The sequence below is a fragment of the Lates calcarifer genome, linkage group LG16_LG22 (assembly GCF_001640805.2).
Source record: "Lates calcarifer isolate ASB-BC8 linkage group LG16_LG22, TLL_Latcal_v3, whole genome shotgun sequence".
In the NCBI taxonomy this organism is placed as follows: domain Eukaryota; kingdom Metazoa; phylum Chordata; class Actinopteri; family Centropomidae; genus Lates; species Lates calcarifer.
Window position 1 is genome coordinate 15,751,858 of NC_066848.1, and position 25,028 is coordinate 15,776,885.

At 40.4% G+C, this 25,028-nt stretch overlaps 1 protein-coding gene across 3 annotated transcripts in view; it reads left to right on the top strand.

Moving 5' to 3' along the window:
• The first annotated feature begins 15,171 nt into the window (after positions 1-15,171).
• Positions 15,172-25,028, top strand: part of LOC108873108 (uncharacterized) — a 102,692-nt gene continuing 92,835 nt past the window's right edge. For 2 of the 3 annotated variants that reach the window (XR_001959351.2, XM_051076507.1), the window contains exons 1-3: positions 15,172-15,307; positions 18,586-18,731; positions 22,716-24,011. Coding sequence is in view for 2 of the 3 variants with exons in the window: in XM_051076507.1 (XP_050932464.1) it covers positions 23,861-24,011 (151 nt within the window). In the remaining variant the exon portion in view is untranslated. Of the gene's footprint in view, positions 15,308-18,585; positions 18,732-20,551; positions 24,012-25,028 lie in introns of those variants that run through there. The other variant, XM_051076506.1, reaches the window with a different exon arrangement.

A 25,028-nucleotide genomic window follows, 5' to 3' on the forward strand; every position in this document is an offset into this window, starting at 1 on the left:
GTTTAATTCACTGGAGCTGGTTGTCTTTGTGAGTAAATGCAAGTCAAACTCCTCTGACTGTGGTAGTGCTGAGTGCTTCCAGCATTTGAATGTGTGGAAACGTGAAATAGGAAATTACTTCCAATGACCTTTTAATGAATAAATAAAGTTTTGAAAATTAAACATCCATATTAAACAGGGATTATTCATCTCCTCTCTCCCATGTGCGGACCAGCTTTATGATGATGTCACTCCATGTTGCCTGTAGTCTGTGGCCATCTGAAGACCTCATCTATTACTGTGGCCCGGTGTTTACCTCTGGCACGGAGCTCGTCTTGAGAGGGAAACATAACGGCCCATATGGCTGCAATGTGAAATCAGGGCTTTTCCCCGTTAAACCGTGGGCTTCCGATGCATAAAGCTGCGGGATAACCGTTCAGCCATCAAAGAGCTGAACGCAAAACCATCTCTGAATCCTTTACACACAAGCACACGTGCACATTCACATTCACGCACACACACACACACATGCACAGGGGGGAGTCAGGCAGCTGCAAGCAGACTGTGAAAGCAGGGAAACGCTCACTGTTACACATGCAGAGGGTTGTACAAAGACACACAGAAAATGGCTTACACGTGCATGTATGCGCGCTCGAGAGCTGACTGGAGGTGTGTAATGGATTGGATCCCCCCCATAATTCCTGGGACGGCATTGTCTTCTAGGTCCCGCACAGAGGCGGATGAGACCACAGCTGTTTGGACATAAATTTCCAAAGGAATGCCCTAAGTCTGAGCCTTAAGCATAAAGAGCATGACTGTAGATTCCTCTCCAGATGACAAATGATCGCCCTAAGGATTTTTGTGTGTGTGATCGTGGTGTGTTTGTGTGTGGAGAGGGTTTCTCGTGTAGGCATGTGCAAGGTCGCTGAGCTGTACGTTTCTGATTCTGTGATCTTTCTACACACACAATAGCTACACAAACGGCGAGTGTGTGAGTACACTACACGTGTGTATACGTACCTTTGCACTAAGAGGTGTGCTGCAGAAGGAGGAAAATGGCGTGCAGACAGGAGAAGGTTTCCTCTGTTTTAGGAACAGCTGGGGAAGAAGACGAGGGCAGCTGGCCAGGCCTCTCTTTTCCTCTCTATACAGTAGCTAATGCCAGAGTCATGTTATTGTACAAGTGTGCAAGTTTATAGGCATATTTTGGATAGATTGGGTTGCATACATCTTGTAGTATGTGATACTGTTTTGCCAACTAGGAAGTCTCAATCTTATTTCTTCCTAGATCATATGTCTTCATCAGTAGATTGCTGAGCTACATGTAAAGCATTTTAACTGGTGTTATATTATATCCATTTCATGTGTGTCAAACATTCACATACCAGATGGATCTCATGGCATGCATGGATTCATCCCCAAATAAGACTGGAGCTCAATATCTTAGAATATGCAGCTTTCATTCATATGCTGTGATTCTGAAAATACTGGCAAAATATTCACATGCTTGTCCAAATTGCAAATTAGCTTATGGGGCTCCCGAGCAAACAAAACAACAAAACAACATCTCCTGTTTCTCCTTAGTTTCCCTCAAAAGAGCCACATGTGCTGGAAATGGACAGCTAGAAAGCCTCCTCTCCTCACCACACACCTAGTTTCCTCCCTCCCTCGATAAAATATCAGGGTTTATGGCACATCAGTAACCCCTCTCATCCCTTTTCCCTCTTACATTCAGAGCCGAGGTTTACAGCTAGCGAGGGGCGGAAAGCTGTAGGCCTTGATGTGAGAGCCTGGGGCTAACGGTAGCGCTGGGTACTGTAAAGTGATGAAGGGCCTCTGGTTTTACGATGATGTGAATGATGTAGCCTGAGAGAGTAAAAGAGCTTGTGAGAGCAGCAGTGTGTCCATATACTGTACATGAGTGGACTGCAGGGGAACTGGGTAGGTTATATAGTACGCACTGCCACTAAACATTTACTTTTTGCACATGCTATTATCCCAAATAATGTACAGTAGGAAAAAAAATGTCAACTACACTTCTGAATCAGCAACATTAAAAGGAGCCAATAAAAAGGATTTCAGCAAAATTATTTCAGCCTCAGAACATTAAGCCATTGCCTGTTGTGTAGAATTCCGCCATCTTAATTGAACTGTTGAGCTATACTGACTTTATTGCCTCAGTAAACAAGAGTCAACTTCAAATCACTCACTGAAAAATCAACTCTTAAAACTAATTAGGACAAAGCTGCAAAAAAATGAATGCATGCAAATAGATAATATGAGTAACATGCGTTAATATTAAAGGATACATTAGATGATATTCTATATTTCTCTTTGTCAATAAATCCTACAAAACATACATCAAGTCAATCCTACACACACCAGCCTGCTGCCCAAGTGTTCACCAGTGCACCAAATGTGTATTAATCCACAGCTAAAAATAGTCCCCAGTAAATACATAACTGAATCCTATCCAGCTATATAAGGAAATCATTTAGCCCTCCACCCCCCAAAAAAAGAAACTAAAAGAAACTGGCACTAAAATTAAGCTGACTGTCTCATTTGCACTGTAGATAATATCAAGACCAAAGTAGGAGATAAACAACAGTATCACTGGAATTACACATACGCAGCACTATTAATCATTAGGGTATAGTAGTTTTCCTCCATGATCTGCCACATCTATACTGTCTGTGTCACCAAAAAAAGTTATACAGTGATAGTATAATGGTGTTTACAGGCAAAATCAGTGTTTATATAGTACCAGACAGTGCTCCTAATCCAGGCCTAGTACAGAAGCATAAGAGGATTCAGCAGTTCATCCAAGCAGCCACAGGGGGGCAGTCCAACACAGCAGTACAGGGCCTGTTCCCTGGTCAGGCTTGAGTGGCAAGCTGAGGTTTGCTTTTCCTCCTACCGCAGAGCAGATCTGAGAAGATTAGCTCTCGCTTGGCCGGTAATCACCCTTATCACACAAGAAAACTACAACAATACGGGGAGTTTAATGACAGAAGTAATTGTTGTGGAAGTCCCACGTTATGCTGCGGTGGCGTGATGAATGACAACCGCAATGCACCGCGCTGTGAGAAGATTGCTGCTGCATGGTTGTTATTTAAACCCATTTGTTATGGTTGCAACTTTTCCTCTGGGGTTGTTTAGCTGAGGGAAGTGACTTGATTTCAAAGAGGAGATGGAGGAAAGGCTTTTTTTCTGAATGAAAAACACAAAGTTTTCATTATTGATGAAAATTAAAGTGAGGCTGCGTGTGTGTGTGTGTGAGAGAGAGAGAGGAAGTTGACAGCATATGTTCTTGTACTTTTCCCTACTCAGTCATTTTTCTGTCTTGATACACTTACAGATCCTCACACACACATAGAGTGAAAACTTAAACTGGAAAAGATCCAATATTTCATAAAAATGCAGACACATAAATAATCTTGTTGTACTTCAGTCTCGCTAGTTATCCATACACACACCAGTAAATGTTTTCACAGTACATAAGCTTATTGGGTTTTGCATCCATTGACTGCATTTTACCATAAATTGACTATTCACAGCTCCAAATCTGCATGAAGAGTGCAATCAAAACGCATTGAGTAGAGGCTGAAAACTTGAATGATAGTTGATATAAGACTTTCAATAAAAGTCTGTGCTGTTATTAACCACATAAATCCCCTAACAAAAAATGTTTTACAAAAAAAAAAATCTGGATGTTCTATGTTCCGCTTGCTGCAGGCAGTACGGGCTAATCATGATCTAATACACAGCCACTGCATGCTTGGATTGACATCAATTGGCTGTTTATTCTGTGCATGTGGCTGTGTGCATACCCATATAATTGTGTGTGTGTGTGTGTGTGTGAGAGAGTGTATGCGAACAAATCTGCACAGTTGTGTTAGAATGCATGTTTTCTCCACTGTGCTTTTGCTCATGTAGCTGTGCTGGTGTTAATGTGCATCCGTCCATGTGTGTGTGTGTGCATGTGTGTGTCTGTGTGTGTGTGTGAGGCAGAGATTACAGTGCTTTTCGGTGAAGGTTTGGAATGCTTCATACTGAGACAGCTGCAGTCTAGACTGTCATTCTCGCGTCACTTTATCACTCCGGGGCCTAAAAGACAAATAAGGAGGAGTTCCCAGATATGCAGCCTCATCTGATAAGAGAGGTGGTAAGAGGATCTACTGATGACTTCTCCAAACTAGCATGAAAAGGCAGCTCTGGTGTCTGATACAGCAAGCTCTGTCAGAGGTTTTTGGGGTAGGTGATGACTGAAGAGTATGAGCTGTCCAGCTTTTAATGTATGAGTAATGTGTACAAATAGGCTACAGTATATGTTGGTGTGATAGCAAGAAAGTTCAGAGGAGTTTTTCATATACTGTCTAAAAACTGACTGAAGAAAAAAACATTGATATGATTTATTTTATTTGACGGGTGAAAACTGTGAGAAACTTTCCAAAGTCCCCAGAGTAGGAAATGCCAGTCCTAATGTCAGAGGGCTGCTCTGTCCTATTATGGCAAATCGAAACAGAATGTGTCATTAGCTAATCGAGGGCTGGTTTCGCCTCCTTTCAAAACAGCGGAGAGAGGGCAGCCTCTGTCCCCGGCGCTCTGGCCTTCAAAGGCCCCCATTATACTTCAATGCAGGGTAAACAGAGGCTCCCAAAAATGACGGTCTCCAAAGTTTAAAGCAACATCGTTTATCACCCCTGCCAGCCGCTGCAGGTGTGACCCCATTCCCACAGCCTTATCACCGGGCCAGGCCAGGGAGAAAGTATGTCTGTGTGTGTGTGTATATGTGTGTATTTAACCAGTATACTTATAACAGCAACAATGTATTCACACAAAACTTTGTCTCTAAAATTTCCACTTCACAACTATATCTTCATCAGTGCAAGTGAAGGCAAGATATAGCTGTAAATCTTTTAGGGAGAAAGCATGGTATGTCAGGAAAGATTTGGATGCTAAACAGCTATTAAATAATGACCTTTCTCAGAGGGGTTCCTTGTTGGCTAATGCTCTTGAACGCAAGGTTTTATAAAGCCCAGTGAGGAGATTAATGTTTACTGTAGAGACGTAACACAGAGACACTTTTAAGGTTATCTAGTGATACAGCAGGGCTGAGGGGGCTGAATTTGGAGACATCCAAGCAGGAAGCAAGATTGTTTTTGATCTGATGTGTTTCAGAGACAGAGAATTAAACAGTTTATTAAAAAATCAACAAGTGTTCATGTGCTTTCCCTTTGTCATTCACACAGTTTCCTGCATTCACACCTGGGACCAGCTCTGCACAGTCTACAGGTATTCACTGACATTGTTTTATCAAATGAATCTTATTTACGCCTCATGTTTATCTGTTTAACTAAATCTTTAATCTCAACATTTGTTAGGGGGTGATTTGCTTAAGGGCACTTCTGCAGCAGCTGTTAATAGCACTGTTACTCATTCACCTTCCCTGACCTCATTTTCCCAGATGGTTCAAGGATTGAACTGGTGACCCTGCAGTCACAGTGCCTCTTGCTGTAACATCTAAAATGTATATGTGAATGTGTACATGCGTGTCTGTGCCAGTCAGCGCTCCCCACCGCGTGTGAGCAACTGTGTCTTTATCTGTCTGTGAGCTTTATCAAATGCGCGTCCTCGCTTGAGTTTAGAATTAATGGGGGCCATGTGAACAGATCCCATTGGGGTCAAGGTGATCAAGGCTGCCAAGCAGGTGGAAAATCGATGACGCAGAGCATATCGACCACTGGTCAAACACAGGCTCTATTGATTGACATGTTTGCAGCGGAAGTGTGTTTAACAGTAGGGTTCATGTGTTGGACACACATTAAGTACAGATACAGATGAGGAGGAAAAAAAACTCTGCTAGGGCTGTATACCTTAGTATACTCTTTTTTTTTGGAGATTAAATATGACTCTTTCTGTTGTCAGTGAATAAAACTGAAAACATTTAATGTAGTTTCTTTGAGAACTGTGTGCGTGACCTGATATGTTAATAATAATGATGAATAATGTTGGTGATCTGAATGCTTTCCACTCCTCTGTCATTGCTAGACCAGTGCCTTAAAACATTCAATATTAATTCAACGTGAATGGCCACATGCCTTGCCATTAAGTCACCCAACAGCTTCAATGACCGCTGTTCTGATCCTCTGTAGAATTTGCAAACCCTCCAGGAAAGAGAAGGGCAATGATGCAACATCTGTGGCATGTTTCATCATTTTTACTTCACCTCTCAGATCACATATAGACTGCAACAAAATCACCTGAACTGCCATGTATTCATCAAGCAGGCCCTGGGTTTTGGGGGAGAGAAGGAGAGAGACACACAGAAAAAATAAGGTAGGATGGGAGAGGGAAGCAATGGTGGAGATTAAGGAAGGGTGAGAGACAGAGAGAGGAAGAGAGGCAGACTAGGGAGTAGATTAAGTAGCCTTGAAAAGGCTGGCTTCCCCACACACATATAAACCCCCTGTGAAAACACAAGCTAATTATTAAGAAAACAAAGGGGGAACCGCAGCGACGTGCCAACGCACACAGATCCCCGGCAGAGTAATTGTGCGTGAGCTATTTGGGCTGAAAACAGCACGATTTGGTACTCTTCCTCAGCACAGCCAAGCAGAATGAACAACATCTGTTCCCTGGGATGGGGTTTGAAAACAAGCTCAAGGAATGATTCTCTCTTTCTTCCACTGGGTTTTTTTTTTTTTTTTTTTTTTTTTTTTTACTGTGATTCAATGGAGTCTGACGAAAGACAATAGTTATTGGATTTTTTTTTCCCAACTCAGTTGCCTCAAAACAGTGAAGAGGAGTCCAAGTATTTTGTGGGTCTTCTGTCTCTCTTTGCTACATTAGCATGCTAACGCTAAAGTAACCAGAGGTCATTAGCAAAAAAACAGTCGTTCTGCTATAAAGGGATCCTATCATCATCATGAAGGGCCAAAGCTCATAAAAGCTTGGCTTCATAACAATGCTATCACTCCCAATGAGACTCAGAACTTGGACGGGGTGAGCAGGGACTGAAAAAAAACCTGTGTTTTCAAATAGGCCCTGAATGTTTCTGTATTGCCTTCTTTCATGCATGATTAAGTTATACAATCTAAGAGGCTTTTTGCGCGTCCCCTGTGCTTTTTCAATCTTTACACAGTATCAAAATGATCTCTGTCCTACACAGCTGAGCATATTACTTCCAATCTCACTCTGCATTTTAAGCAGTGAGGAAAGTGTTGCTGGGAATTTGATAATGCTCAGCAGTGCAGTGGATCCCTTGGTGGAGAGCCATGTTTTGAATTGGTTCTGAAGCTGCAGCATTAACCTTAGTAAGACGCCAAGTGCGTGGTTCCATTTGATTTCTGACAGAGTCAAAACAATTGATGTCAGCGCATGAGAAATGGTGGTAATAGTTGCTCAAACCAGTCATTGTTTTTATTATGGACCAGGCTTTTCTAGAGTCAGCCTGCGGTGAGCCGGGGATGGTGAAATTGTGAAGTGTCTGTTCTTTCTTGCTTTCACTGTACATCTCTTTTCTTTTTATCTGTCGCTATGTCTTTCTCTGTGAAGCACTTTGTGGCCAACCTGTTTGCTAAAAGCACTTTTGAAGGAATTTTACACAACTCGACATGACAGTGATTGATGATGGCAGAAGGTTTTAATACTATATCGAGGGGTCATCAGTGGGCGACTGGGTGGGGGTGGGGGTGGGGGTTCAAATGACAATTGTCTCCCTCTCTCTCTCCCTAAACACACCAGTTAACTCCTCATTGTGTGTCCTAATGGAAACTATGCCAAACTGTTCGACGCGTGTGTGTGTGTGTGTGTCTGCGTATTGTGACACCTGTGTGTGTTGGAAAGAGAGCTGCCTATCATGCTGCTGCTGATGAACAACTATGTTAAGTGCACCAGTGTGCTGTGTTCTCAGAGACCTACAATCTCCAGACACACCACATTCCTCCCAAACATGCTCTGTTTGTTTAAGTCACATGCACGTGCAGGGACACTACACACTCATACAGACACATAGACTTATGCACATATACGCACATAGACTTGCATATGCTGTATGTATAGATATGTGTTGAAGTTAAAGAGAAACACACATATTTTAACAAACACACTTTCATTTATGCACACACACATACACAAGCACAAACACTTCTAATCATGCACATGCTCTGGCCCCATATAACTCTGATTATATGAGCTATGGCAACAATTAGATATAATAGCCAAAGATAATAACGGCAATTTTTATACTTACGGGAATGATTAAACACCAGCAAAATATGCAGTGAATTATGTTTTAAGTAGCATGTGGTGGTTTGTTTGTGTGTTTTATTCAAGAACGTGTTTTCTTTATTGTCACAAGTGTCAGTCAAAGACGCAAAGTCTGCCAATTACTCTCAGCTTTATGGGCAGATAAAAGTCGTTTTGGATAAACTGTCGCTAATTATGTGCAAATCATGATGCAACAACACTACAAAGCAGAATGCACTGATACTCTCACAAGATAAAATTCTAAAGTTTTTTGTTTTGTTTTTTTTAAAGTTGTTCAAGTCGATTTGGAACACTTTTCATCAAACAAGCAAACACATTTGCACTAAAATGCAATCGACATAAATCCAGATTAAGTAAACCAAAGTCCAATCACAAAATTGCTTATTTTAAGATAAGAGGACTGTGAAAGTGTGGTATGTTTGTTTTTATTTTGAAATGGAAAAAACACAGTATTTCCTCCTTTCTCAATGAATAGAGAACACCAGCTTAAATGACAGAAAGCAGTACAGAATTAGCACTGGATCATTTCAGATTCTACCAGCTGTAGTGGCTGACACTGGATCAGGAATCCAAGACCTGCAGGAAAACTTAGGGGACGTTAAAGTGCAATTTTGGTCTTGTGACAAGACGGAAAAACTGCACTGTTGTCAGAAGTCAGTGGGGATTTACTGTATATAAATGTATATGAAATTTATAGTTATATATATATTGTTATTTTAACGAAGAAGAATACCAACTGACTGTTAACAGCCTAAACCTGCTTGAAATAATAATTTCTGTTTATTTTATTAATAAATAAATAATAATAAATAATTATATTATTTTATTAGCAGTACCTGAAAATAAGAAAATATGAATCTAAGCTCTACGTCTAAACCTTATCCAGCCTTGACATATGGTCCATATTTTTATGTTCATGGTAGCTGGGTATAAGATGATACTTACAGGAGGTGGACGCTCTATAGCAAAGTGAATTAACCTAACCCCAACACACTTCAAGGCCAGCAGCAGGAGAGTGGGGTAATAATTTATGGATGAGGGTGTGAGACCACCCAAAGACAGGGGCCCCCTGACAGCTGCTTCTTACCATGATCACATAGGGGAACACACACACACCTGTACAGATACAAGTGTATATTTTTAAATATGCACACACACACATGCTTACAGACATAGAAACGCAGTGGTAACAGAAGAAGCAAGTAGCGAGTAATCTTTAACATATCAGCCTCTAACAGTGATCTTTCCTGAATATGAATGGAGAATAAAATCCCTGAGCAGCTACAAAAGTGTGACTATATGAAGTGGATAGACGTTTTTTTGTTTGTTTGTTTGTTTGTTTGTTTGTTTGTTTCACCAAGGACTTTTTGACCTGTCATCACAGGGCGAGCATGGGTGTAATTAATTATCATTTATTAGGGCCCCATTCCATCTCAGCCCCCCATTCACGCTGAATTGCATTGGTTAGCACTGTTGGTTGCAGGTTCGAACCCTGGTTCGCCAAGGACTTGTTTGTGTGGAGTTTGTATGTTCTCCCTGTGCCTGCATGGGTTCTCTTTGGGTCTGGCTTCCTCCTACAGTCCAAAGACATGCAGGTTAATTGATGACTCTAAATTGCCTGTAAATGGTTGTTTGTCTATACTTCACTATATGTCAGCCCTGTGATAGACTGTGATAGACTATTAGAATTTATTAGATAGATAGATAGAATTACAGGTGATAGATAGAAATTCCACAAACATTCCAAAACAATGATACCAGGAAGTGAATAAGCAATATCTTTATTGACTTGCTAAACAGTATTTTGGCCACTTTGTAATAAAAAAATCTCTATTATAACAATATCAAAGAATGCATGCTTTGTCTACATGGCCCTGAGCTAAACATTTAATACTTAGCTCTTTTCTACTGGTTGTCAAAGCCTTTCAGCTCCACCATTTTGTTAGGTACTCAGGCCCTGACTGGCCGACTTGTGTCTGGGGAAGCATATCATGCATTATGAATACTTGTAAAAGTAGTACCCGGCTCACTCCTACAGCCTACTTACTATAGCGGGGACTCAAAAAGTGTGCTTGAATAGGCTTGTAATCTGTAAGCCTATAACAAGCAAGCATACACACAGATGTGCTTATACTCACATTTCACCCTGGCACACACATTACAGAGGTACAACCAGAGCTAAGTTTCTGATCACTGGACCTGCTTTGGAAAAGATAGCTCTGCTGGCCTGCGAAAAAAAGGCTCATCTCTGTATTGTGGAATCCAATCGCTCCTCCAGTGATAGAATCCCCAGACAGTTCACCTGCTTCTATTCATGCCAGTAGGTTCCTGTAGACAAGGGATCATATCTGTCGGGAGTGGGACGGGGATTAACTTTTCCCAAAGAAAAGACAGGGTCTGGCAGCTTAGATGACTCTGTTCTTGAAAACCAACTCGTTTTGGCTTCAGGCACCCTTCTCATCCTCTTACCCTCTTCTTCTCTATCGCTCCCATCATCTGTCCTTGAGGACCGCATTGAAGGAAAGCAGTAAGAAGAAAAAAACATGTAATTGGAGTGATTTTGTGTCTGTGCAGGTGTGTGAGAGAGCAAATGTTGCCTCTGTGTGTGCGTGGGCACTTTTACTTTCTTACATTTGAGCTTGAATATGTGTGTATGCAGTTGTGATTATGTTGACCTCTGATATTTTATGTGTATAGAAGTATTTTTTTTTTTTTTTTTTTTTGCATTTCTGTTTCCCTTTTATGCTTGTTTGTACACATTTGCCTACATAAATATCCCTACAAGTATGTGTACATGAATGCAGGTACTGTATGTGTGTGTGTATCTGTACAAGTGCTTATTGTGTGTCTGTGTGCTCCAGGTCTAGGGCTTCTCTGATCCTTTAAGAGCCTGGTGAGATAGGAGCTGTAATATCTGCCGGGACTGTTTTCTGTGAAAGGTCACTGGGGAGGTGGAGGTGCAGGGAAGGGCAGGCTTGTTGTTCCCTCTGGGCCAGACTTCACTCTATACAGCGTGTCTACTCCTCTTTTACAAATCCACCAAGACCATAGTGCCTCTATGCCTGAGGTGGCACACCAGGGGAAACGTGTCAGTGCTGTGTAGTGTTGTTGGAACTGGGTTACAAGGTGACGGACCAGAGCAATAGGTTTGTGCGCTATGGGGTTTGTTAAGCTTTTGAGTTCACCCCTCCTTCCCCTGTATGGGTTTCACCGTCTCAATATCATTTTACAATATTGGTGACTTCTGTGTAATTGTTCTTCATTGGCAGGGATGGGTGCCTTTGTGTGACTTAAATATTAATGCACCATATATTTTCATAAGCAGACCACTTTGCAACTGAAAGAATACAGATTTGATTCCACCTTTTTTTAACTAATGGATAAAAGTATGATAGCATATAGATTTCACGTTGCCATATAGGTTACTACACCCATAACTGTCACTGTGCAATGGACTCATGATGATGGTGTTGAATCTCATACACAGCCTAAATAAAATCCTGCTGTCACATTAGTGCTTGCTGTTGTTCCATTAGCTTTTGCACCACAGTGGAATCTTTCTATTATTATATTAAAAAGTAAAACATGGGGTTTACAGTCCTATGCAATGAGTATCTACCACCGCACTTGTTAACTGAACCTCTCAAGATAGCATTTAAAACACCTGTTTTAAGTTTTGCTTTTGCTACATAGCCAACATTAGCATTACCAGCTGTTTACTTCCTGGTTTAGCCAGGAGCTAATTTAGACTATGTTTACAATACAGGAGGTTAAAGTATGCCCTCTGAGCAGAGCTATTTCTTCAGGACAGTCTGGCTGCTACAGTAACTTGGTATTGGAGAGTAACAAAGTATGCCGGCCAGGCTAGGGCTAACTGGTTAGCATACAAACGTTAGGAGAAGACAGGAAGTGAAAGAACTAGAAACAACACACTGGTGTTGCTTTCCACCACTGGAGACAGCTCTTGGTGAGTAGTGAATAATAAGTACTCACATTTCCTCTAGGCTGGTAAGTAAACAGCTGTTAATGCAGGCATGTAAATTTCAAATTATATGAAATATCAATGTACATGTAAATTTAAGTATAAGGGTAGAGATAAAATGTTAGCTTATTAGCCTGGTGTAGCTTAAAGCTAAAATAGTACAAATAGCATCAACTTCTGGAGCTGTCTCCAAAAAAAAAAAAAAAAAAAAAAAGAAAAGAAATAAAAAATAAAAAAATACAGTGACATTTCTAGCTAATGTTAAGTTAGTGTTAACTTACAATCACTTAGAACTGAGTATTAGCTTCCTAACAATGCTAATAAACGGTAGCATAATGTTAGCTGAAAACTTATTGTATTGTGAAAGTACAGTGACCAGCAAAACTTTACTTTAATGTACCATAAATTGGTAAATAAGGTCAAAAACATTATGCATCAGCAATGCAGGGCTAGCTTACTGATTATGCACTTATGGTATTATTTTTTAGGTGATGGTTCCTATCTGGTCTGACTTAACATTTTTTTCTCAACCCAAGGCATGGTAAAAATGAGTGAAGTCTGTCCAAATGTCCCACAGGAAGGTTTGAGGAACTCAGCAATATGCTTAAGGTCCTGCCCTGCCAATATCTGGTATATAGATGATGTCCAAGTGTATTTACTATTTTATTTTGCTGCTACAGTATAGAGAACATTTTGCATACTCCTCTCAGACTCTGAACCTGTATTGTTTTAGTTTAGGACTGGCTTTGTTCCAGCAGACCGATTCAGGGTCCTTCCTCTTATTGAATTTCACCCAGAAGCGATATCATAACCACAAAAGACTGACTGCTACCTAGAGGGCTCAGATGAACTTGTTCAGCCGTGATTCAGTGACTCACACATCTCTCCTCTGTCTGTGTCTCACTTTAACTTCTTCTCTCTCTTCCAACCTTTCTTTGTGGCTTTCTCTCTGGATTACAACTCCTCTGTTCACTGCCTTTCAGGTATTGTTAAGGTATTCTATTCTGAAAAAAAAAAAAAAAACATAATTAAGTTATTATTATGGTCTGTTCTCTTCTCTCTGTAAAAAGAGGAAAAAAAATTCTTTCCTCCTTCACAACTATCTTTTCTTCCCATTCAAAGACCCATTCTGCACTTAAATATTTTAGTCATAAGTAACACTCCTCCACCTGATTCCAGTATGTATCTCCATGTGTTGTCAAAACAAAATCCAGTTTGTGCTCCAAAGTGCATCTGTATAATTTCCACTAATTTTATTTCAGCATTACTGTAATCTATAATAATTTAAACAAGCTCCTTCATTAATTTCCAAAGCTGCTTGCTATAAAGACAAATTAAGGCAAAATAACCTTTGCACACCTGTATACAGACAGGTGTGTAAGAGAAAAAGTGTTGAATAAAAATATCAAGATGCTCTAACAAAGAATGCCCTGAAACCTAGCTATAAATGAGTGCAGGAGCCTCATTTTTATGATTAAATTCAATATGGAATGTATTGATGACTGCTGTTTTGTGTACATTCTGATAGAAAACTGACAACTTTTAGATGCTGTATTACAGCAGTATTTCATCATTTTTAGCTGCATTTGTAGTTTAATTTTAGTGTCAAGAATTTTACTAGGCATGTTTCTTTTTTTAACTTTAATCCCAGTTTACTGAAATACATTACAAATACAATACAAGTTTAACTTTAAGCTCAGTGAATGATAATGTTGTTGTTGTGTCTGTGTTCATCTGTTTTTAGAAATTGTGGCCGACTTTGTGTGTATGCGTGAGAATATGAGGTATGTGGTTGTATGTTTATGTGTGCATGTATATGTTTGTATGAGCTATACACATGCATCCATGTTTATTTTCCCTCATACTAATAGTAATTAATCTCAATACAATTACAAAGTTTGAAGTGAAGCTTATCTTGACCCCTCTCTTTCACTCATCATATATGGGAAGGAGTTTATTTTCTCTTCGCTGTGCTCCGATTAGTGCTAATTTATCTGAAGTGAAGAAAGATTGTGGCTGTGCAGCCTCTTTGACCCCTAACTGATTCCAGCAAACAGCGGTGGATCATGTGTCCCCGCGGTCAAAATGGCGGAAACTGCATGTTACAAACATGAAAATATAGTTGACCAACACCATGTGTTTGTTTATGAATATGGGTTTGTAGGTATGCCTTGAAATATGACTGTTTGTGCCAGAACATATTTGTGTGTGCAGAGTGTATGGGTTTTATGGGTTGGCACGTAACAAGTGTCCCGTCACAGCTTTGTAGAACTTCTCTGCTGACAGATTTTCCTCATCAAAGCTCATGTACAATATGTTTTAGATTTCGCAATTTGTTTTTAATGATTTGACTCGACTTTGCTTTTGGTTTCTGAAACTTTGTTTTTTGCCTGTGCAGCAGCATCCACTGTCAGTAACAATATAAAAGAGAGAGATGCAGTGAAGGCTGCCCTGACTTCTGTGTTTTCTGTTTGAAAAATCATATGAGGGTTCAGTGACGTCGTCTCATATGAGGCATTCTAATGTGATGAGTACTAATTTTTGCGTGTTTGTACGTCAGTGATCAGCATGTTACAGTACAAAGTAAAACATCATCATCAACAACAAGAACAACAAAACAAAATAAACAAGCTGGTTTGTTGTTTTGGGAAGCAAGAATAAGAATTGGGAACAGCCCCTGATGAAGTTAGTGGTATATTACAAAGCTAGGCTAAATCAAATTTGGAATTATAATGAAATAAGAGTTGTATTATTTGATAAATAAGAACTGTATCTGATGATACATGTGACATTTATGCAACAAAGCAACTGCGTATGCATGCCTGTTCATGTGTGTGTGTGTGTGTATGTAACAGTACATCTTGAAGGTCTTTACCCCTACTTACCACGACTGACTGAAATCTATCGTCTTCTCACTCTTGCTTCTTCACAGGAAGCTGGTCATCTGCCTCTTTGATGCTAACTAATGTCGGACCGAGCGGCTTGTCATAACCCTCCCAAATATCAGTCCTCACGCCTTGGGTTTCATCCTCTGTAAGGTCTCCTCATTCACCATGTCATACTCATTTCTGCTGGGTAAGCAAACACAGCATGCTTCCACTTCTCATATATCAGTTAGATGTTCATGCAAATGTTATAAACAACCATAAGCAGAGAGACTGGACACCAGACTAAAAACATGTTTAATAAAACTGAATACAAAAATATCTACACACAAATATGTTTTATCTGTTGGGGTGGTATGGTCTGGTCTCCTGGTCTGTGGACACACAGAAAGGCTTTAGTCCCCTGCCTGAACTGTCATGGACACAGTTTTGTGGATGGAGCAACCAGGACAAAATCAGTCTCAAGAAGTTTTAATTTAGATATTAATTGATTAATTTAAATATTACAGAATACAGAATAATTACATCCACTCCAGTACTAGGCATTTTATGTTAGTGCCAAACAAGAGCAAGCATGTACTGTACATAAAGTACAGTACCTGGTGTAGAAGTTTGAAAAAGGAATGTTTTTCATAATTACTAATTACTAGAGGAGAAAAGAGGCTGAGCCATTTTAATGCTGTTGTGATAAATTCTAATCAGGCAGTGTTTGATGGTGTGCACACATATCATTATTATGCATATGTGTGTGTATGAGTTCAGTCGTTAAATATTCATCAGAGAGCGTCATTGTTTTTGGAGGACTACATATGGGGTAATTAGAGCAATAGTTTATATCTACATAAACAACTGCCTTCTGGTGCAGAGGGACTCAGCTTTAATGTCAAACAGACAGAGTCACTGTGTGTGTGTGTGTGTGTGTGTGTGTGTGTGTGTTTGTGTGCGTTTGTGCCTTTCTGCATGCTTGTCAGTTAGTGTCAGATGAATGTATGTGTTGTATGCATGCACATGCATGTGTTTGTAATGTGAAACAGGCAATGTCAGTGTGTGTGTGTGTGTGAGGGGAGGGGTGCCATGTTAAATGTGAAACAGACAATGGCAATGCCTCAGTGACACAGAGGGAAAGGCGTGACCATCTAAATTGCCCCCCAGAGAACCAGAGAATCCATCCCAGGCCACCAGTTACTCTGTGTGTGTGTGTTTGAATGCAGTTGAGGGAGATATGCAAGGTCAGGTGATGATACCTGTTAGATTCTTAACACCAGCAAACACACAGAATGAGCCTCCCCTAAAAAAACGACCCTACAGGTCATCCGTGTTAGCAGCTTATGACAAACCATAGATAGTGTCATGATTATGATGGGAACAAAGAAGAAAGAGCGTCAAAGTCCATATTACAAAGAGGCTGCGGTGGATGTATGGGTTGACAAAACACAGGACTTTCACACGGGAGCCTGTTGTTTGTTTCTGTTTCAAAAACCCAATCAGCCTCTAATCAGGTTCCTCTGTATTTTAGCTGGATGATGTTCTCCTCCTTTGACTGGTTATCCACGAGACCAAAAATACCAGACAGCAAAATAAAGACGTGAGCTACATCACCAGTGCATCACCTGTTCTGTAGTATTTAGGTTTAGGTGTTTTAGTTGTCTACTGATTTTCTGCTTGCTTTGGAGTTTGATTAGCAGTATCACTGTGTTGGCTTGCTTTCTGTCTGACCTGTCTGCAGCCCCCTCCACCCTGCACCCGGCCTGCGGCGGAGTTGAGGTGGCTGATGAAGTGATGTTTGTGTCTGTGGTGGTGAAGGTCAACTCTCCCTGGTGTTGTCATTCAGTCGGTCTGCCACAGAATTTGGTGTTTCAGGGACAAAAGAGAAGCCCAGAGCTTCGTCTTTGTGTGTTGCATGAGCAAGTTATTTATTGACTTGCTCATGCACATGGATGTGCTCATTTATGTGCACATGCTACACTTCTAGTTGCTTGTGGTTTATGAATGTTTAAGAGAGGATGTTTTTTATTGTACACACATGCTTGTATATTGTGGTTTTGTGTTTCAGGCTTTGTATGCAAACCTGTTCGTCTCACATTGTGCACCAGTGTTAGTATGTTGTGTTTGAGAGCATGCACGGACGTGTGTGTGTGTGTGTGTGGCCTATGAATGCATTGACATTTACCTTCGCCATCACATCCACAAACACCTCCTAAGGCCTTTTCATCAGTTCCCACTGCCCTGCATGAAACACAGCACAAAACTACTGTACCTCTATCTGCTTGGGAAAATCCCACCACAGCAGCATTGTGTATGTAACTCGCTGACAATTCATGGCTTTCCAAAAATGTGCTCACAATAGGCAGAGAGGGTGTTGCTTTGCATCATCAATCTTTGGTGCGTGCTTTGTTTATGGGCAGCAACTTGACCACTACAAATTAGATTAAAACTGGGAAAGTGAGCAAGAGAAGGGAGGAATTGTTGCAGTTCGGACAATAAATCACAGCAAAAGTGGAGTTTTCATTTTGTCGTAAAAGTCAACAGCACTGTGGTCTTGGGGTGAATGCACGCAGTTCATCTATCTTATTATGTTACGGCATTTTCTTTCTCAGTCACTTACACCCCACCACTCTATGCTCTTTATACTCTCTCCATTATTTCATTTGGTACGCTGCTTTCCATTCCACTTCCACATTATTCTTGTTCTGTCCTTTTGACTTTCCCCAAACTCCCAAACTACTGAAACATTTATTTATTTAGTGCAGACAATAAAGGAAAAGCTTAATATATTAACATATATATGCCCATGTTTTGGTTTTACTACACATTAAGTGTATGAGCGAGTCTTAGCTGCTTACACTAATGCCCTGTAGGTGACTATGTTTTGCCAAAAACAGTAATAAACCCACTGTACAATACCTGCCCAGTACCAGATGTAATATCAAATGAACAGAATTAACATGTGGATGGTGAACATGGTTGAGTAACAGCCCAGAAAGCCAGATGTTTTTCTCAGGAGTTGGTAGAGACCAAGTATATTTGCTGGATGTGAAAGTAGGCAATTTCTGTCCAACCCCACAAAAATAGATATAACGATAAAATTAATTGTAATATCTTGGTATAATTACTGTAATTAAATGAAACCATTTGTGGAACAGGTGGAATAACTAATATATAGTAATTTCAACTGAGACTGGTAGAAATTAAGTCTAGTTTAGTATTAACTGGAATTATACTGTTTCTTTTTGCTGTCAAGATTCCAAAACTTTCAAGGAAATGTTATTATGTGTCTGATCAAATGTATGTGAGTCCTGCACATACCAGTATTCTTGCCATTATGCTTTTTCTTTACACACACAAAACCCATTTGATAAAGAATTGCTGAAGTTAAACTGGCACTCATACAGTTTGTTTTCTATCTTAAATGCTGCCTTCTATTTTCCTCTCTCTCTCTCTCTCTCTCCCTTCGTCTCATCTAACCAGGACAGTACCAGGTGAGCGGAAGATTCCTCTACAAAGAGCCTCGGGCAGACCTGCCTCACCCAGAGTCAGACCAGAGCGAGCCCACTGGCCAGATGCACACAGAGTGGAAGCAAGGGGAGGGGTGATCCTCAGCCTGGAAATGTGAGGTGAGACAGAGAGAGCTAATCTGGAAAAAAAAAGCAAAACAAAACTAGAAAAAAAAAAAAAAAAAAAAAAAAAACAAAAAAAAAAAACATGAGAGTGGCTCCTGCTGTCTTGCTAACTAGAATGTGCATTAGGTTTCTTTTTAATGTTTGGGGAAGGAACAAAGTTTAATCAGACCCTTGGCAGCAAATGACATACAGAATTAAGGTCATACTGGTAATGTAAAAACACTGGCAAGACTAAAATAATGACTCACATTGTTATGAGAAATTTATCTGAGTGGGAGTGAAGGAGAATTATTGTTTAATGGGAACTAAAGTGAATTCTTGATGTAAATAACAGTTAAAATATTAAATATGTCACTCTAATTTGCAAAGTACCTCTGAAAGGATTAAAACAACTAAGAAGAGGATGCAGTTACTCAGAAGACAACCAAATTGTGCATCTGTAATATCTTTCTGTTTTTTACACAGTATGTGTATTAACTGGAATTATACTGTTTCCAAACTACATATGGTGAGTCTATGTTTGTGTATCAGATACCATGTGTGTGTAAATTATAGTGACTTACCATAATGAAGTGGTAATGGGAGCTTGATTAAAGAATTTGTTCTTTCCTTGTTTGGTTTTCTAAAAAAAAAAAACAAAAAACAAAAAAGAGCTACAGTTGGTCTTAAAACTGCCAGTCAATGTAGTAAATGTGTGAAGCAAACTGGAAAATATTCTCTTCAGTATCCTAGCTTTTAAAATCCATACCTCCTTGAATTTTCCTGTCTGGGACACACCTTTCAAAATTCCAGAAATTACACAAATAGAGGAAACCATATTCTCATACAGCTTGTGAGAGCATCTGTGGATGGTGTTTATGTCTGTTGGTACAGCATTCATGCATTCAGAAATAATGTACATTATATATTATTGTGGCTCAGACTCTGGAACTCCTCACTCTCAGTTGATTATAATGATGTTGATCCTGGAATTGAAGCTTCATTCAGTTCTTTTCTGCTGTAGATAAAAGCATCAGCAAAATACCTAAAAGATAAACACAAAGAAATTACTGTGTCTGTACTCTCACTGCCACTCTGCACATAAACACACACACACACACACACACAAATGCATGCAGACACACACATAACGTCCCCCTCCCTGGTTACGGTGATGATCCAAGCAGAGAGTTTCCATGCCAGAGGAAACACTAGCCCTCACCAGCTGGCCACCCCGCCACCAATCAAGTCATCTCCCTCCTCACACACACAGACACTCACAATTACACACAGACACTCAGAGACACACACACACACACACACACACACACTTATACTCTATGTAAATCCATGCACTGCAAACACTCATATAGATGCACACTTGCTCACACCCTCGGGCACACACATGCATGAACATACAGAAAGTAAGCCCACACGCATAAACACATACATAAACAGTGTACAACATGCTGCATATATAGAAATACAGCATATACTGTATACCTGCATACCTACACTTGCATTCCTTGCTACACCTGTGTGGACATAATTTCATTCACATCAGGATAATATGCTTTTTGAGCAGCAGTGGTGAAATGAGTGTGGCACTGTAGTGCTCTCTTTCTGGGAGTCTAAAAGCCACCAGGGACCTCAGTGTGGCTAAATGGCTGCTAGTAACAACCTCCACACTGTCAGCATGCAAACCTTTGGGACCTCATTATTTATAATAACACCACATTGTAAATATATGAGGTATAAATAGAGACTTGTTCTTCTTGTTTAGCTTCTCCACCCTGGTACTGAAAATTGAAAATTGAATAAAACAAGCAGCCATGCAGCTTTCAGTGAGGGAGCATTTTAACATTTTTCAGCATTGACACCATGAAACCATTATCAAGAGTGACTTCAAATCATGTAACAGTTATACTAAAAGAAGAATGCACTGGTAAACTGTAAAAATTGCTTTTAAATATGCTTTTCTTAAAATCTCCAGGGGAATTTTGTTGTTTTGTAGAGTATTTCTCTTCTTCCTGCGGGTAATGGGAAAAACATAAATGACATGAACACCAACATTCACTTACAGTGTACTGCAGAAAGCAATCATTACTAGCTGTATAGTGGGAATAGAGAAGAGCTGGAACATATAATTCACAACATGACTTGAACAAAAGGCAAAGTGTTTTTGCTGCTGACCATAAAGGCACTCCTCCTCTTTTTCTGTGCCTGTTTCTGGCTGCCTCTTGAACGTTGTACTTCAGATTTAGAATTACTTTAAATGCCAAATACAATAAAAAAGTAAAGGAACCTGTCTTAGTGACACAGTTGTTGGGTTGCACAGCACCCAGTGACACACATGGTACAAGGAAAATCGACCTCACATACTGTATGAAGTTTCACATTGGTGAACTGCACCATAAATTTTACTGACCACGTTTCTCTTCATCCTGAAACACTGTTTTGACTATGCAAAACAATGGGTGAAATTCAAGCACCACATAAGTCACATAAAACCAAAGAGCTGGTTTCTCAGCACTGCTTTTCTCTCTGTTTTGGTTCCAAGTCTGACCAGAGTTCTGGGTCTGATTTCAATCTCCAGATACTTCTGCAGTGGCCAGGGCTTTCAGTGTCAGGGGGGGGAAAAAAAAGCTAAATACTGTACGAAAAAACATTGCGAGACGTAATCAGATATGCCATATGACATTTTCTTCTCTCGAACTCAAAGTGCACTCGTTCTCTCACTCACACACACACACACACACACACACACACACTAACAAACACTAGAACACAGACAGAAAAGCACTCGCATGCACATGCACAGATGCAGACACAAAGTATGCTCCAGTAGTCTCACATACAGTGCACACAGACACACAAGTACGTGCACAGTAACACACAGCTGCATGCACTGTCTGCCTGCCTACCAGAAAGTCGTAGCCCTTTTCCGCAGACAATCCTTCACTGTTTCCTCCAGTCTCCTAATTGGCTTTACTCAGACCCAGCCCAAAGACCTGAGTCAGAAACAATTAAAAACTCCATTTATATTCCTGCAGTGAGCACATGGGCTCCCACAGTGTGTGACTACACACATCAGCCCTCATCATCTGTGTGTGATTTTAAACTTCAGGCCGTTTTCCATATTTATTTGAACGTGGCCAGACTTGAAAGCTTTGTGGACTGAACAGCGAAAAGCTCTTTTTGATCATACAAATAATCTGTAGCTCGTCCAACATTGCCTTTTAAATAAATATCTGATTCAGAAAATATTAGCTTTCCGAGCAGCCTGTTTATTGTTTGAGTTTTCTGAGGCTTAAATTGACTAAGAAAACACTTTCGCTTTTACATCGACATCAGTGAATCAAAAGCCTGGGATTTCAAAAGGGGGCCTGACAGAGGTAATAACCACGTTTGACAAATAAACAATCCCCACATCTCCATCCTCCAGCCCACTGAATTGGCCAAACCCTGCACAGGACTGGAGCTTTCCAGACAGGTAATTACCTTTTGCCCCAACAGCCATTTTTAGAACATACCACAAACGCATAAGTGACCACATACCAATGAAAGAAAAAAATATGCGAACCAGCAAATCTCTGTTTTACCCATGTAACTAAATCCAGCATGTGGACATAGATTTTTATCAGAGTGCATTTGGTTTTTCATTTGTAATGTGGGCAGTAGGGAACTGATTTAATGACAGGAGTGGATCTAAAATAGGATGTGGCATCATTTGAGTCAGAGATTTAAGATTACTCTGTCAACATTACAGCAGGGATGGCAATCAGAGTCTTTGGTGTACCTTTTTGATCCGTCACTTTATAAAATGCAACTTGACAGACAGGCAGACTGAAGTCTGACTGAAGACTGAAGCAAGTGATACCTGATTATATGTCAGAATAGATCACATTATCATTGGTATCACTGTCTTTGCTGCATTTAGGACCCATTTTCTCAATAACAAACAATTCAGTAATCTTCAATTATTTGGTTTTTCAACAGATTTAAAACTATATGGACAGAGAGTACGGACAAGACAAGGATAAAAATGAAGACAAAATAGTGTGAGTAAAGAAACTAACATAGACAGAGATTGAAGAAAGTTGGTGTGTGTGTGTTTGTGTGCATGTGTGCTTGTGTCTCTATAATATATGAGGTGTTTGTGGAGATGAGCCTTGCGTGCCAGGGGCCACAGCAGGTGCAGTGCATCTCTGGAGTGCCGTGTCCTAGTATGTATCGGGTGGGTGGTTGGGTGGGAGGTATCCTTCACCCTCATCATCTCAGCTTTCTCCACCTCTCCTCCCTGTTGATATAAATAAAAATGGACAACTCACGACAAAAGCAGCAGGGGTCCTCTGGAGCAAAGGGGACAAGTTTTTGGGTGCCAGTGAGGAGGCTTAAGAGGTGGCGATTTGAGATTCTCTGTGGTTATTTAAGGACACTTAAGCGCAACAAGTGCAAGTCATTCTGATTAGACATTTCAATCTGTTTGGAGTAGTTGGATGAAGTTTGTAATGTGATGAGTGTGATCATAAATTTCAAGTACTATTATCATATTTGTGGGTTTTTTGTGGGGTGGGGTGTTCCATTTTTATTTTATTTTAAACACTGGTAACTGGATCAACAGGTACTCATACCAAAATACAAAATAAGTTGTTTTTTAGTAAAGTGATCAAGGTTAGGCAACTAAAATACTTGGTCAGTCTTGCTTAGTCTTGGTTAGTTAAGCTGTTTGAACAGACAGCCAAAACTGGACTCTTTAGCTCTTACCTGGGAATCTATAAAAATATATAATTTTAATGCATAAGTTCATATAACTTCTTTGGTTTGTGATATTAAAGTGTTTGGTCCAGTTATACTAGGAAAATTGTGGTTCCAAAACCAGAGCCAACAGGTTTGGCAAAAAGGCTTTAAATGCTTACAGTGTGCAACAGGTCAAGTAAGAAGGTCAAAGATCTGGCAAACCAACAGAATTGGCCATGGAGGAGTAATACTGGCATCAGGTAACCCAACCATTTCTGAGGAAGGCAGGAAGATCTGAGGTGGCCAGGTTGTTAGAGTCCCTCTAGAGGGCGCTGGCTGCTGAATAGGTGCAGCAGAGTAAGCAGGTGACTTGGTCAGGTGGTGCAGAAGAGGGAAACTCAGAGATGGCAAACAGTGGGCAGGCAGAGAATGGAAGACACAACAACAAAAAGTCAGAAAACAGGATGAGGCTAAGGAGAGAACCTCTGAGGATGTATCTTAATGTGTCCGTGTCTTCAGCTGAAGAGGGAAATGATGAAGGAGGCACCATGAAAGGTATTTGGCAAAGGGTGTTTGTTTTGAGTCTGCTGAGGAGAGCAGGAGAATTTGGTGACAGACAAATTTGTGTTTCCGAATATATCAAGTACTTAAGAGAGACTGAATGAGCTGCAAGACAGTTACTGTGTCACAAGAACTATATTTACAACAAATCTACCCTCCCAGAGCTTTTGTTTTTTGTTTTTCACATCCCATAGCAGTATTGAACATCTGGTGTCTGGCTTTTTTGAGCTCTGTTGTCTCACAGGCTTATTTAGCTATTATTTGCACACTTCTCTAAACATGATCAAAAGATGTGGTTGCAAGAAAACATGTAAGAAATATTCTTGTGTGCTTTGAATGTTTGTTTGACAGAAACTAAATGGTGAAAGAAAACTTTTTTTTACTACCCTTTGATCACTGATTTCAATTAACTGCAAAGACTAATGTGTTTTTTTGTGTGCTGAAAAATGAATCATCCGAAGAAATGAAGACATATTTTACTCTGCTCCACCCTACCCCACCCCATCATCTCCACTTTGCCTGTGGGAGTCCTGTTATGGACTGTTGGAGGCCAGCAAAATCCCCTTCCTCCCATCCTGCATCCCGCGTATCTCCCACCATCTCCATTCCTCCTGTCCACTCCTCCTCTACCCCCACACCATCTTTCTCCTCCTCTTCCTCCCCATTGCCCTCCTCTGTCTCCTCCAGTAATGGATTACATGTCTCCACTCAGCCTTTCCTGTCCTCAGTGAATCATGGGGCTGAAGCCAAGGGTGGACCTCAGGGGTGGGTGGGAACTCCAGCAAACTGAAGGGAAACTCCAGATATTGGGTTTCTGTGTTCTTAGCTCCAGATATGATGTAGTGAGTGTGAGTATGGCTGCATAGTAGGGCCTTTCAGTGTCCCACACATTCATCGCAGGGTGATGTTGATGTGGAAAAATGGGATAAATCTGTGGTGAGAGGCAAGAGGGAGGAAGAGACAAGAGGGTGATGCTGGAATAACACAAGAGGGAGATACTAGCACTGCTAC